Source organism: Molossus molossus, unplaced genomic scaffold (assembly GCF_014108415.1).
Source record: "Molossus molossus isolate mMolMol1 unplaced genomic scaffold, mMolMol1.p scaffold_m16_p_13, whole genome shotgun sequence".
In the NCBI taxonomy this organism is placed as follows: Eukaryota; Metazoa; Chordata; class Mammalia; order Chiroptera; family Molossidae; genus Molossus; species Molossus molossus.
Genome location: NW_023425348.1, coordinates 21,868,201 through 21,884,744, shown reverse-complemented (window position 1 = coordinate 21,884,744; position 16,544 = coordinate 21,868,201). Strand labels below are relative to the sequence as shown.

Sequence of the window (16,544 nt, the reverse complement as noted above, 5' to 3'; positions counted from 1 at the left end):
CATGTGTCTTCTCTTGTTACCCTTGAGTTTCCACTTCTGTCAGCTGCTGCTGTGGGTCAGAGCTGCGACCACCCATGCGATCTTACGCAAAGCTTTCTTTTGATGTTGACTTTGGGTCCATGGGTAGTAGCTGGGAGTGCAGAACAAATTTTAGAAAGCAGCAGCCTCGTTTAAAATCTGGCAGTTATTTCAATCCTTTGTGCCTCATTTTCTTTCTCTTTCTTTATCAAATGAGTGTGATAATATGTCCTGGGGTCTTTGTAAGAATTAAAATAAAGTATTAAATGAGCTTTGTATAGGGGCTGGCAGATTGTAAAGGCATGATCAATATTATCAAAACAAACAATATGCCATTTCATTTTTTAAAAAGTAACTTGAGCTCGGCCAATATGGCTCAATATGGCTCGGCCAAGAGGTGACTGGTTCGATTCCCGGTCAGGGCACATGCCCAGGTTGTGGGCCAAATCCCCATTGGGGGGCCTGCAGGGGGCAGCCAGTCAATTTTCTCTCTCATCAATGTTTCTATCTCTCTCCCTCTCCCTTCCTCTCTCTAAAAAAATCAATAAAGAAAAAAATTTTTTTTTAATTTACAAAATTAAATAAATAAAAAGTGACTTGAAGTGCTCTGGACCTCAATTTCTTCATCTATAATTGAGAACGTAGATTCAGTTTAATTCATTCCCCACTTATTGAGTACCAGTTATTGTGGAGCTTATGAAGATAATAAATGAAGGAGGTTATAAATTAGAAGTCATGACAGACGAACAACACATCAAAGTAGGATTGAAATCAGGGCACTGACTGAATAGCCTGGACTATCATAGCAGATGATGACTGATGGAGCCGAGTGACCAGGAAGTGCAGGTCTATTGAGGGAAATACCTGCCGGCTGCCTCCAAGTAGAGCGCAGCTAAGGGTGTTTAAACGTAGGGCTGGGGTGGGGGGTTGCCCCGCCAAGGAGTAGCGGTGGTCCTTGATTGGTCGGGCTGGGTCTTTAGGAGAGTTGTTCTTCTCCTCCAGCAGCTGTTGAGGTCTGGGTGGGGGTTTCAGGATGCGGTTCCGCCTGGCCAGAGCGATAAGCTTTGGTTTTTCTGGAATAAGGGGCTTGGGGCAAGGTTAATCAATAAGAGACTGGGGGTAGTAATATGGAGGTTAAAGTTAACAATGAGAAACTACCATTTCTCACCAGTAAATGAGACTAATACGCAACACACATGGTGGTTAGAACTGTTACCGAAAGTAATCGTGGGAGGTTACTACGCTGCCTCACACATAAAAGTGATCAGGAAATATGTATCAGCAAAACCATTTTAAGACCTTCGTAGGTCCCGGGTCTCTTAGTTTTTTCAAGATATCATCTCAGATTTTATAAAAAATAATAAAACATACTTATAGCCACATAAAATATTTTTTGCTATAAAGTATTTTTAAATAATTGTTATAGCTTTGTAATTAAAAGTGTTACTACAATGGTAAAATTTTTATTATAGTGTTATGATAACTTTTTTTATATAACGGTAGAAGAGGTAAGTTGAAGTAGACTAATTATTGCTATGTTACATTGTATTATTTTTAACACTGTGGTTAATTTTGATCATTTGAGCCAATATTTTTTTTTAGGTCTCAGATCTTTATGTAGGCCCCTGAACACGCTGAAACTATAATGTTCAAATGATAAAACACCCTATCTGTTGTGTACTAAGGAAAAGTGTAACAAACACTGTGAGGAGTTCTGACGAAGCATAAAGGCAGGAATGATTCTAACTAAAGAAGATTAAGGAGGAGTTCAGCTAGATGTTATATTTAAGTAGTGAAAAATAGGTAGGCGTCTGACCATTGTCAGGTATGTGGTCTTGCCTGACTAGAGCAGAGGTCTCCATATAGACGTTTGAACGATTCAGAGATGTGCAAGAGACCCACTAGGGGATGGGGGGAGAGAAAGGAGAAAATGGCATATTTGCTTTTACTAATAATTATAATGTCTAGTTATTGTCTGTTTATAGTATACCTAATATCTTAGTATAATAGTTCAGAGAAGCAATTAGGAAAAAAATCAATAGACTTATCAATAAGTTATTTTACCTAACTCCCCTCTTCAACCAGTTTAAGGATAAGAGTTACTAATATTCCACCATCAAACGAGATGCCACTTCCTCTGAGATGCCTTCCCTGACCACACTCATATCCCCCAGGCTGGTGAGCTGCCCATTCTATGTACTTCAAAAAGTTTCCTGTGCTTACCTCTTTCCAGAATTCATTACCCAGAATGTTAATTTCCTGCTGACTTGTCTGATGCTTCCTCTGGTCCTTGTGGTTCCTAACAGTAGGAACTGGGATTTATTTGTCATCTTTTCCCAGATGACTTCCGTAGTGCTTGGAATTCAGAAGCTACTCAGTAAGAAATTGATGAATCTGAGATACTGTGTCCCCTGCTTCCACCATTCAGTGGATTAATTCCTACCACTCTCTGAGGACTCAGCTCAGATATCACTTTCTCCATAAAAGTTTGTTTCCATTTAGCACTTATCTCCTTTCATTGTAGTTGAATGTATAATTGTCTTTCTTGTTAAGAGGATGGCTATTTCATTCATCAAAACAGGGAACCGAGGTATAGGTATCATTTTAAGTTCCTTCAGTGTTGAATATTGTATATCCATGCTCCCTGGGGGTTATTGCAGAGGTCCTGTAGTGTGGAGGGGATGCTTGATACATTTAACCCGGATTACTTTTAACTAAGGCTCTTCACTCGAAGGTGAGAAAAGCCTCTTCATAGCTGCTCTCTTTCTGGCCTGGGTTCTCTCCTCTGTCCTGATTTGTAGCCATATCCCTGCCTGTGGTTAATGCAAAAACCTGTAGGGGTTCTCATTTCCCAGGAGAATGTGTCCTGTTCACATAAGTTAAGTAGAATATTTACATCAGGTTCCATGATCCCACCTGTTCTCTGCATCACGAACCCCGGGTCAGAGGGCTGACCCTATAGGCTCGCTGTCTCATCCACCACAGGAAGTGGCACCTCTCTCTCTTGCTGTTGACTAGCGGTTACCAGCATCACAGCCGCTATCTTGCTTCTCCAAACCTTGTTAGTGATTTTTCATAAATGCAAAACCATCACTCCAGTCTATTTCATCTCCTGTCTATTTTATAAACATGCTATGCCCACTTTTGATTTTTTTCTCCTTTGCTCATTTTGTTTCTTCTCTTCTAAAAATCTTTCCCTACTTCCAACTACTCATATTGAACCTTTTACTAGTCTTTTCCTCTTCTGAGCTGCACAAGAATTATAGCTTCATACATAAATTTGTTGTTCTGTAGTCCTTGTGTGAACAATTAAATTGTTGAAACTTGATGGACAGAAATTGTATCTTAAAATTTTGTTTATATCTTCTATTATATTTGGCATAGCCCCCAAAATATGGTAATCATTAGTAGTATTGACCAGATATTTCTGGTTTTCCTTGCAGACAAAAGGTAGGATTGTGCTTCCCTACTTTCTTAAGCTCATTTCAGGCCATTGCCTGGCTTTGGCAAAACAATAAAATGTCAGTAGGAGTGGTGTGGACCACTTTCATATGGTGATCTTAAAAGTCATTGTGTTGTTTGTTATTTTTCTCTTCTTTTTAAAAGTATTTTCTCTATATATTAATATGTTTTTATTATTTAGAGAGAAGAAGGGAGAGAGAGATAGAAACATCAATGTGAGAGATATACATCTATTGGCTGCCTCCTGCACACCCCCTACTAGGGATCAAAGCCTCAACCTGGGCATATGACCTGACTGGGAATCGAACCGGGACCTTGCAGTCCATGGGATGCCACTCATTCCACTGAGCCACACCTGCCAGGCTCATTTCTCTCTCTCTCTCTCTCTCTCTCTCTCTCTCTCTCTCTCTCTCTCTCTCTCTCTCTTTATTTTTCTATCTTGGTAACTGGGGAACCATTTCAACCTAGATTCCTGAAATTAGGTAACATATTAAAGAGGACTCTAGGAGAATCTTGATGGACAACATCCAAAAGAACCAATGACAGTTGTTCTTGCTACTTGAGAGAGTCAACTGCCAGTTATGTTTCAACTGGATCATGAATTTCAGATACTAGGCTTGTTGAGAGGGGAAAATCAATCAAAGATAGCATAAAAGATTTATATGAAACAAATGTACTTCACACAAGTGGCCTGTCTCAGATCACACTATATAGACTTTCCCCAAATCTGCAAACCTCTCACACAAAGAGGCTGCATTAGGCTTTCACTGCAGAATTTCTCAAAGGTCTGCACGTCCCACACAAATGGAGCTGCCCTTGGCTCATACTATAGCCTCTCTCAAAGGTGTAGAAACCACCCACACGTAACAGCCAGGCTCCAAGTGCATTGCAGCTCTTGCCAAGTGACCCCAAGCCTAGAGCAAATGATGACTGGTTGTCCCAAACTTGTCATAAATGGTGGTCAGTCTTGGTCTGTAATATAACTCCAACTAAGTGACCACAATTCTTCACAAGTGGTAGCCAGCCTCAGCTCACAGTGTAGTGTTTTCCAAGCACTTCCAAGCCCAGCACAAGGGGCAACCAGATGCCAATTTCTTTGTAGTACCTACCAAAGGTCTCCAAGTCCAGTACAAGTGGTGGCTAATGGTAGCCTGCACTGGAGCTCCTCCCAAGAGGCTCCAGACCCAACAACCTGGTGGCTTGCTTCACCCCAAACCAGAGCTCTACCCAACCAGGTCCACAACTGACATACCTGAAGAGTGGCCTCAGCTGGCAATAGAGCCCGCTAAATCAACTCTTCCATACAACAGCTTACCCACTGTCATCATGGACAGCCCTCACAATGAGTCAGCCTCAGGATCAACCCTGACTACTGACATGGCAGCAGAAATTACGGCCCAACTACAACAGGAGGGCACACAAAACTCATAAAGGGTATGCCTGACTCAGGTGACATGGGAAACTGGACCCCACAAAACACCTACATAAGACCACTCTTTTAAGACTGGAAGACATAGTAGATCTACCTACTACACGGAAACAAATCCTGAAAGTGAGCCAAAATGAGAAGACAAAGAAACACATCCCAAATGAAAGAACGTGACAAAACTCCAGAAAAAGAAATGAAAAGCAGACAAGTGATCTACCAGGTAATGAGTTCAAAACTCTGGTTATAAGGATGCTCAATGAACTTGGAAGAAGAATAGATTAACTCAGTGATAATTTCAACAAAGGAAAGGAAAACATAAAAAAAAGAAGAAGAAGATAGAAAACATAAAAAAGAATAAATTAGAACTGAAGAATTCAATAACTGAAATCAAGAGTATACTGTAGGAGAGAATCAACAACAAATTATATAAAGCAGAGAGTACAATCAGCAGTCTGGAAGACAAGGTAGTAGAAAACACCCAATCAGAACAGCAAAAATAATTTTTAAAATGAGAATAGTTTAAGGAACCTCTGGCACATCTAGCAACATTCACAACATAGTGTTGCCAGAAAAAGAGATAAGGATTGTGAATCTATTTGAAGAAATAATGATTGAAAATTTTCCTAACCTGGTGAAGGAAACAGACATAAAAGTCCAGGAAGCACAGAGAATCCCAAACAAGATTAACCCAGAGAGGCCCACACCAAGACACATCGTAATTAAAATGCCAAAAGTTAAAGACAGGGAAATAATCTTAAGAGTAGCAAGAGAAAAACAATTATGTACCAGGGAGCTGCAAAAAGACATAGACAATTTTAACAGAAACTTGCAGGCTGAAAAAAAATGGCATGAAATATTCACTGTTAGGCAAAGCAAGGACCTACAACCAAGATTAATCTACCCAGCAAAGCTATCATTTAGACTCAAAGAGATAGCTGAAGGAATTTATCACCACTATGCCAGTATTACAAGAAATTTTGAAGACACTTATTTAAGTCAATGAGAAAAGAGAAGAAACGTAAGCAAGAAAATAAGGAAAGAGAAAAACATAACTGACAAAGGCAAACACTTGGCAAAAGCAGTGGCTCAACTGATTATAAAGCTAGTGCAAAGGTTAAATGACAGAGGGAGGACAATCGTGTAATTATGACAATAAATTAAGGGATACACACAAACAGACACACAAAAAAGGTAAAAACAATGACAAACATAACAGTGGGTGGGGTGAGTTAAAATTGTAGTGATTTTATAATGTGTTTGAACTTAAGCTACCACCAACTTGAAGCAAACTGCTATAAACATAGTGTGATGTGTATGAAGCACATGGTAACCACAAACCAAAAATCTATGAGAGATACCAGAAATAAAAAGAAAGGAATCCAAAAACGAGAATTATCAACATAAGAGAGCAAGGAAATAAGAAACAGAGAACTAAGCAATCAGAAAACAATACAATGGCAATAACTACATACTCATCAATAATTCATTTAAATGTAAATTGACTAATGCTCCAATCAAAAAACATAGGATGACTGGATGGGTAAAAAAAACAAGACCCATATATGTGCTGCCTACAAGAGACACACTTAAACTGAAAGACACACACAGAGTGAAAGTAAAGGTATGAAAATAAAAACACATTTCATGCAAATAGCAACAAGAAAAAAGGTAGAAAAGCTGGGTAGTAACACTTATACCAGACAATATAGACTTTAAAATAACGGCTGTAACAAGAGATAAAAAGGGCATTTCATAATTATGCAGGGATCAATCCTGCAGGAGGATATAACTCTTGTAAAAGTCTATGCACCTAATTTAGGGGTCCCTATAAGTAGAAAGCTAAAATTTATAAACATTTTGTCAGACTCATCAAGAAAAAAAGAGGACCAAAATAAATAAAACCAAGTGTGAAAAATAGTGACCACTGACACCACAGAAATACTATTATAAGAAAATATGGCCAAAAAAAATGTATTGTATGTCAACAAATTGGACAACCTGGAATAGATGGATAAATTCCTAGAAACATTCAGTCTTCCAAGACTGAATCACCAAGAAACAGAAAATCTGAACAAACTAATAACTACTAATAGTATTGAGTCAGTAATTAAAAAACTCCCAACACACAAAAGTCCTGAACGAGATGGTTTTACAGGTGAATTTTACCAAACATTCAAATAATTAACACTTATACTTCTCAAAATATTCCAAAAATTGAAGAGGAAGAAAAACTTCTAGACTCATTTTTCAAGACCAGCAGGGCCCTGTTACCAAAATCAGATAAAGAAGTTAAAGATACTGCAAAAAAAAAGAAAATGCAAGCCAGTATCATCCCTGAACAACACAGATGCAAAAATCCTCAACAAAATATTAGCAAGCTGAATTCAGCAATACATTAAAAAGATACAACATGATTGAGTGAGATTTATTTCTGGGATACAAAATTCATTTAATATTTATATATCAATTAACATGATCACCACATAAAACCATGGCTTAAAATCATATGAGTATAGCGATAGATGCAGTAAAAGCTTTTCACAAAATCCAACACTCATTTATGATAAAAACTCTAAGCAAAGTAGTGCTAGAGGATACATATCTCAACATAATAAAGGGCATACATGACAAACCCACAGCAAACATCACACTCAATGAGGAAAAGCTAAAAACTTTTTCTTTAAGATCAAGAATGTACTCTTTTACCATTTTTATTCAACTTATGAAAAGGTGTTCAACATCATTGAGTATCAAAGAGATGCAAATTTAAACCACAATGAGATACTACCTCACACCTCTCAGAATGACTATCATCAAGAAATCAACAAACAAGCCCTGGCTTGTTTGGCTCAGTGATTAGAATATTGGCCCATGGACCAAAGGGTTGAGGGTTTAATTCCTGGTCAAGGGCATATACCTGGGTTACAGGTTCAATGCCTGGAACTTGATCTGGGTCATGTGGGAGGCAACCAAATGATGTGTCTCTATCACATTGAGACACAATGTTTCTCTCTCTCCTTCCTTCCTTTCCTCCCTCCCTCCCTCTTTCCTTTCAACCCTATCTAAAAATCTATGGAAAAATATCCTCAGGTGAGGATTAACAACAACAACAAAAAAGAAACCAATGAACAAGTGTTGGCAAGGACATGGAGAAAAGGGAACCCTTGTGCACTGTTGGAGTGACTGAAAATTGGTGCAGTCATTATGGAAAACAGTATGGCAGTTCCTCAAAATATTAAAAATGGACCTGCCTTATGACTCAACAATTCCTCTGGGTATATATCTGAGGAAACTCAGAACACTAATTTGAAAAGATATATGCACCCCTATGTTCACTGTGGCATTATTTATATAGACAAGATATGGAAGCAACCTAAGTGTCCACTGATATACAAATCAATATGGAAGAGGTGGTACATATATACAATGGAATATTACTCAGATATAAAAAATAATGAAATCTTGCCATTTGTGACAGCATGAATGGACCTAGAGGGTATTTTGCTAAGTGTAATAAGTCAGACAGAGAAAGACAAATACCATATTAATTCACTTATATGGCATCTAAAAATGTCAAATAAACAAACAATACAGAAATAAATTCATAGATACAGAGAACAAATTTATGGTCTCCAGATGTGAGGGGTGGTGAGGGGATGGGGGGAAAAGTAGAAGGGATTAATATTTATGAATTGCCAGTTATAAAAATAGTCACAAGAATGTAAAATACAGTAAATGGAATATAGTAAAAAATATTGTAATAACTATATATGAGGCCAGGTGTATACTACTCTTATACAGGTGATCACTTCATAAGGTATATAAATGTTTAATCACTATGTTGTACACCCAAAACTAATATAACATTGGATGTAAACAGGATTATACTTTGGGTTATTTATCCCAGAGAAATTAAAACTTATGTTTATGCAAAAACCTGTGCCCAAATGCTAATAGCAACTTTAATTGTAATACTAAATTTGTAATCTGCCCAGATGTCCTTCAGTAGATGAATAGCTAAAGAAACTGGGGTATATCCAAACAACAAAATACTGCTCAGCAATCAATAGAAATAAACTATTGACACACACAACTTGAATTAATCTTTAGGGTTAAATTAAGCTAAGAAGTTAAGGGACAACCCCCAAAAGTTATATATTGTAAGATTACACTTATATATCATTTTTGAAATGAAAAAAAAAAAAAAAAAAAAAAGAAATGAAGGGGAAATTAGTGACTGGCAGGAAGGAGGATCCAGGAGTAGGGGTGATGATGGTAGTGTGGGAAGAAGGTGGGTAAGGCTACAGAATGGGAAGGGAAGAATCTTTGTGGTTTGAATTGTTCTGTATCTTGACTATGGTGGTGGATACACAAATGCAAAATGAACACTTAAAAATGTTTTTTTCTTTATTGATTTTAGAGAGGAAGAGAGAGGGAGAGACAGACAGAAACAAGAGAACAATAATTGACCGCCTCCTGCATGTCCCGCACTGGGGATCGGGCCCACAACCTGGGCATGTGCCCTGACCTGAAATTGAACCAGCAACCTCTTGGTGCATGGGTCGATGCTCAATCACTGCACCATACCTACTGGGCCAAAATGAACACTTTGTATAAAACTTAAAACACATACACAAATGAGTCAGTTAAACTTGTGAAAAGCTAAACACAATCAAAGGATTGTATTAATATCAATACCCTGCCTGCACTACTTTATTATAATTTTGCAAAATTTTACTAAAAGGGAGACACTAGAAAAAGCATACAAGGGATCGATCTCTCACTATCATTTCTTAAAACTACATGTAACTCTAAAATTATCTAAACATTTTTATTTAAATACTTTACTATAGCACCAAAAATAGGGATAAATCTGATAGAAGATGTCTAAAATTGATAGACAAATAACTACAAAATACTGCATAGAGAAATTAAAGAAAACCTAAATACGTGGAAATATATGATGCTCATGAATTATAAGACAATATTGTTTTAATTCTTCCACATATTGATCTATAAATTCATAGAAATTTCAATCAAAATGTCAGTATGTTTTTTTTTAGAAATTGACAAGATAATTCTAAAATTCATATGTAAATGCAAAGAACATAGAAGAGACAAAACAGTTTTGAAAAAGAGGAGAGAAGTAGGAAGTCTTCACTGACCTGATTTCAAGACAGATTATACCGATACAGTAATCAAGATAGTGTGGTTTTGGCAAGAAGATAGATAAATAGCTCTGGCCGGTTTGGCTCAGCGTAGAGCGTCGGCCTGGGGTCCAGGGAGCCCCGGGTTCGGTTCCCGCTAAGGGCATGTACCTCGGTTACAGTTTCTCCCTGGCCCCCGTTGGGTCGTGCAGGTGGCAACCACTCGATGTGTCCCTTTCACATCGATGTTTCTCTCTCTTTTTCTCTCCCTCCCCACTCTGTCTGAACAAAAAATGGAAAAATGTCCTCGGGTGAGGATAAAAAAAAAAAAAAAAAAAAGAACATAGATAAATAGATCAATGGATCAGTGGAGAGTTAAGAAATCGACCTATTGATCTTTGACAATGTAAAAAGGCCATGGAGAAAGTATAGTCTTTCCCAAACGTTAGCATGAAACAATTGGATAAAGTTATTCAACATAAATAAATAAATATTAATTTAGATTTATGCCTCAGAGCATAAACAAAAAGTAACCCAAAATGAATCATAAACATAAACATATAGCTTAAAACTATAAAATTTCTAAAAGAAAACAGAAAATCTTTATGACCTTAGATTAGGTAAAGATTTCTTAGCACAACAACAAAAACACAAAGCACAAAATAAAATTGAGAAATTGGACATCATCAACCATGAAAACTTCTGCTCTTGGAAAAATACTCAGACATGCTACAAACTGGCAGAAAATATTTTCGAATCTCATACCTGAAAAAGAGGTTATATCTGGAATATAAAAAGAACTCTCCAACCTCAATAAGAAAACAACTCCATGAAAAAAATAGTAAAATATTCAAACAATCACATCACCAAAGAAGATACATTGATGGGAAATAAGCACATGAAAAGATGTTTAGTAGTATTAATCAGTAGGGAAATGTAAAACTTAAACCGGCAACAAGATTCTAGCACCTACTTACAGTACTCGCTAAAACTAAAAAGGCTGATCATGTCAAGTGCTGTGAGAACACTCATCCAGTGCTGCTAGAAATGTAACCACTTGGAAACAGTTTGCACCTTCTTAAAAAGTTACATCCCAAAACCAGATGATCCAGGCATTATAGTCCTAAAAATTTATCCAAAAGACATGAAAGCAAATATCTATAAAATACCTGTACACAAATATCAATAGCAACTTTATTTGTAATAGCCCAAGCTGAAAATAACCAAACATCTATCCAAAGGTGAATGGATAAACAAGTTGTGGTATATACACAATGAAAGAACTTTTAACTCAGCAATAAAAAGGAAAGTATTATTGATCATTCATGGATGAATCTCCAATTAATCTCAGCTCAATTATGCCAAGTGAAGTAAACTAAACAAAAGAGATATATTCACAATGTTATAATTCTATTTATATAAACTTTTGTAAAAGTGCAAACATATTGTGGTGACAGAAAGCTTATCAGTAATTGATGAGTGATAAGGGTGGGGTGGGAGGGGGCTGGGGAAAAGAATACAAAGGAACACAGAGACCCTTTGGATGTGATGTGTATGTTGACTATTTACTGTGGTAATTGTTTCATGATTGTATCCATATGTGAGAACTTCTCAAAGTATACAGTTTAAACATGTGAGCTTATAGTATGCTTATCGTACCTCAATAAATGTGTAAAAAATTAGGCAGCTTCCCATTACCCTTAGAATAAGATGAGGTGCTTTCCATAGTGTGCTCTGCCCTCCGTGATCTTTCCCCGAGTCTACCTCTCCAGTCTCATCTCGGTCCACTCCTTGCCCCTCCACATGCTGCCATCATAACTGGCCATCTGATTCTTCAAGGTTTTATTGTCCTCACCTCAAGGCCTTTGCAAATTCTATTCCCTCTGCTTTCCCACACTTTGTCTAGTTCACTCTCTCTCATCCCTCAGTTCTCAGCTCAAATACTAGTCCCTCAGAAAAGACATATCAAACACCCTAAATAGTTGAGGTTTCCCAACTTTGTCTAGTTCACTCTCTCTCGTCCCTCAGTTCTCAACTCAAATACTAGTCCCCCAGAAAAGACATATCAAACACCCTAAATAGTTGAGGCTTGTGTATTGAAAACATTACTTGGTACCCTCTACTTTTTCTTTTTAAAATTTGTCACAAATTTTATTGATATTTTTGAGCAAATTTTCAAATAATATTTATTACATACCATTGAAGTATAATAATTTACTTATATTATCTAGTTAGTAGTTTTATAGAACAGTTAGGTGTAATTGTGGCAGTTTTACATGTAAGAAAGTAGGCTAACTGCATAAGGTCATACAAACACACAGGGTCAATGGCAGTGACTTGACCCCAGCCCTCTCTGGTTTGAAAGCATATAATCTTAATTAATAACTGATGATTCTGTGATATGATATCCACTATGATATGATACCAGAAAGAAATCTAACCTGGAAGTCAGAGTACAATCTCTAAATAATACAGCATGAGGCAAGCAGGTGGTACTTGCAGGCAAGTAGTGTACTTGGAAAGATCTAAACTAGGTTGTGTCTGACAACTAAGCCAAACCTGGAAAATATGGAAATGGAGGCTCCAGGAAATGGTCTTGAAATCTGGAATCCAAAATAAGCATCAAGAAATTAGCAATAGCCCCAGGTGGGCTGCTTATTTGGCTGGGGCATTATCATCTAGTGCACCAAAAGGGTTGCCAATTTGATTCCCAGTCAGGAACTCTTCTTTTCAGGACTAGGAGGATACAGTTTTAGGATTTTAAGATCATACCTAAGTTTCAGATTCAGCCTGGTCAGGTCAGGGAGGCAATGGATTGATGTTTCTCTCTCACATGGGTGTTTCTCCCCCCCGCCCCATTTCTCTTTCTCTCCTTCCTTCCCTCCCTTCTTCTCTCTCTAGAATCAATAGAATAGACATGTCTTTGCGTGAGGATTTTAAAAAAAGAAAGGAAAGAAATTAGCAATGAATCCTTGCAAGATAGGGGTAAGCACCATGCCATCCTAGGTAGACTGTGGTACTGGCAGATTAACAACGGAGAAAGAGATCGACTGATTAAGGGCAAGCTGAGGGCCATGGTATCTTCAGGTTAAAGCAGAACTCATGGACAAATTAAAAGACAGAATATACTAAGCAGGACTTGATGCTGGATGCTAGAATGCTGGTTTGCGTTTCTAAGACGTCCTTACCCCCAAGATTTTCACCTCTCTACCCCCTTACACCCTATTCCAAGTTCAAGGATGTCTCAACAAAATTAATCCCCAAATGTGAAAGTTCCAAACGTAGGAGTCACATGGTAATAATAGCAGAGGGGAGAAGATAGATAGAGGTAGACAATTGCAAGGAAATATTTATTCACTATTCAATTATCTAGTAATTAGGTATGTAACAGCAAGATATTATAATGTAAATCACATTGTCTAATCTATTTTTATTTATTAAGTTTTAAAAAATGAGCTCAACTGATAAGCATGTGATATATGAATCAGTAGACAGGCTTTTGATTAAATGAGACTGCCACTTGACAGATAAAAAACTTCACAGTATTTAAAATTCTTCATCCTCCAGTGTATCTGTGGCCTAAAGTACAGGAATGTTCGTAAACTATCCTTTAAAAGAGAATATAATATATTGCCTGCTGTCAGTGAGAAAGGACTTATCTTAAATCAAGAGCTGAAATAGTGCCAGCATCTATGATACACTTCTTTCTTTAAAGGAGGTGAACTTCTAAGCCAAATTTGTCACCTGTTAGATTGGAATTTACACTGGTCAATAAAATCCAGGTATTTCCAAGATATTGACAATCTAGAGAGATTATAGTCATGTAGGTAATTTCAATAGTTTGTTATTCCACAAGAGAATGCCTATTTATTTACAAAACATATATTTTTTGCTTTCAAATATATCTTTTTTGGAGCATTGTATTTTGGGGGTTAAAATAGAATGAATACATTATATTCAAATTTTAGAGAAACTGAGAACTGTCTAAATAAATGAGCACAGTTTCTTATTGAATATCTTGAATGGGTTATATAACTTTTGAGGTAACTGTTTTTCAAAAGTCTCAAGTTAGTATCTGTCCTAGATATAAATTATAAAATAAAATAAGCTGTTTCTAGTTTTCTTTGCTTCTAAATTTGTCTCCATTCTGTCTTGTAAATCAAGTTTAATCCATGTAACTGTTTTTCAAAAGTCTCAAGTTAGTATCTGTCCTAGATATAAATTATAAAATAAAATTACCTGTTCCTAGTTTTCTTTGCTTCTAAATTTGTCTCCATTCTATGTCTTGTAAATCAAGTTTAATCCATATTAAAAACAAGCTGATGTTTTGAAACTGATATCTTTATTGATGACAATATCTAAGTACAAATTCATAAGCAGTATTCAGCAACCTAGAATCTAATCCAATTGTTACCAAAACTTCAATCATCTCAATAACCATCAGTTCTGAGCTATTGGCAAGATTGAAAACACATTTAAAGTATTATCCTAAGTGAAACAAGCCAAGCAGAAAAAGACAAATAGCACATAATCTCACTTATATATGGAATATAATGAATATAACAGTCTGAGGAACAGGGTAGATCCAGAAACATGGAAGTAGGGTATAGACTGACAACCCTCAGAAGAGGGGGTGGTTGGGGGTGGGAAGAGATAAACTACAGAACTTATATGCATGTATGCATGACCAATGGACATGGACAACAAAGCCGGGGCAGGGCGGGGGGGGGGGGATGGGGAGGAGGGTGTCAATGGGGTAAAAAAGGAAAAACATCTGGAACAAAACTAAAATTAAAAAAAAAAAATTAAAAATAATAAAGTAACATTAAAAAGATACTGACTAAACTGGTACAGCCATCCTTGTATCTTAAAAAGTTTAATATTATCACATTGCTATGGAATAAACTCTTTTTTTCAGGACTAGGAGGATACAGTTTTAGGATTTTAAGATCAGTGGAGTCACTGGTTCTTACCACAAGCTACACAGTCAGCTGTTTCCTCTTTTCAAATAGAATTCAGTCCAAACTCTAGTGGTACATCAACTAGAACTACAACAACCATTTCTATTATGTTTCAGGGTGCTTGAGTAGGTTGATGCACCAGTGAAATATATATTTCAGGAACTTAGAAGAGAGAAAAAGACAAAAGTACTAATTAAATTTAAATCTGTATAATTCTGGAATGATGACTACACAGGAGAATACGGTAATTCTAAATGTCAACCTCATTTTCAGTGAACTTTAAAAAATTTTTAATAATGCTGTAATTTTTCACCTTCATATAAAACTCAAGGTCCATTTTTAACAAAGGTCTCGAAGAGCCCAAATTCAAACTCAGGTATCATGTTTTTATGTTTAAAAAGTGCAGTGCGAGCAGCCAGGTATCAGGTCTCAGGTCTCATTTACATACCCCTGCTGCAGGAGTGGGGCTGTAGAGAGACCACCATAAATCATCTCTTGGCTGTATACAATTAATTTTATGTTCTATACTTGTCCTCCTCTATGTTTTTATACTCTTTCTTTCTATATTTAATTTTTGAGATTGCACATGGTTTGAGGTGAAATACCCAATCTTAATATTAAAATATTGCTGAGTGATTTTATACGTTTTAATAACCCAATTCAAGGTCACTTTTTTCCACAAGTTTTAAAATTAACTGTCAAAAAAGTATCAACAGAAAAATAACCTGTAACTTCCTAACCCTTTTAAATATGAGAAGATATTAAGTGGGTTTATTGCATAATTTCTTGAAGGGTAAAACATTTCTAATATCACTGCGTATTTTCCCAGCGATCCTTTATCTTATATGTTGTTACCTTGGAAGTGGTTCCAGATTTCATCAGAGTTTCTTACTAAACTGATTTTCAGTAAAACAAGAGGAAAAAAAATCCTTTTTTAATAATTTCAGAATAGCTATTCTTCCTGACGGGAACCTGAAGATCCTAAATGCTTCTAAATCAGATGAGGGGAAGTATGTTTGCCGAGGGGAAAATGTGTTTGGTTCTGCTGAAATTATAGCTTCAGTATTTGTAAAAGGTAAGAAAATATGGCAATATATTTTATAAGCATAATTCCATGGCCTTATCAGAAAGTGAACAAATATAATATGCATGTATATGTATTTGCACGTATGCGTGTGCATGCTCCTGTTGATCAAAAACATTGTAAAAATACAACTAAGAGCACATTGTCCCTTTCTGTTATTCAGGGGACCATAAAAAAATGGAATGCCTTGTTGGTAGAAATTTAAATATTTTTCTTTGAACATAATATGTGAGAGAATGAAGACAGCTTTGGGGAGTTTTCATTGATGTCTCAAAATTTAAAAGTGTGCTAACAGTATAAAAACATATTTTCTCTACCAAGATTAATTTTAGCATTAATTAGTAATGTTCCCTTATTGCCACTTCTACAGAGGATTTGGGGTAGAAAGGCAGAGAAGGAGGACATGAATGTGATGTGTTGGGATGTGTATCAGAGAAACTGAC

The 16,544-nt window shown here is 36.6% G+C and overlaps 1 protein-coding gene across 1 annotated transcript in view; it reads left to right on the top strand.

The window, feature by feature from the left end:
• Window positions 1-16,544, top strand: part of CNTN5 (contactin 5) — a 900,389-nt gene that overhangs the window by 735,980 nt on the left and 147,865 nt on the right. The window contains exon 15 of the mRNA XM_036258335.1: window positions 15,965-16,092. Within this exon, the coding sequence (XP_036114228.1) occupies window positions 15,965-16,092 (128 nt within the window). The remainder of the gene's footprint in view (window positions 1-15,964; window positions 16,093-16,544) is intronic.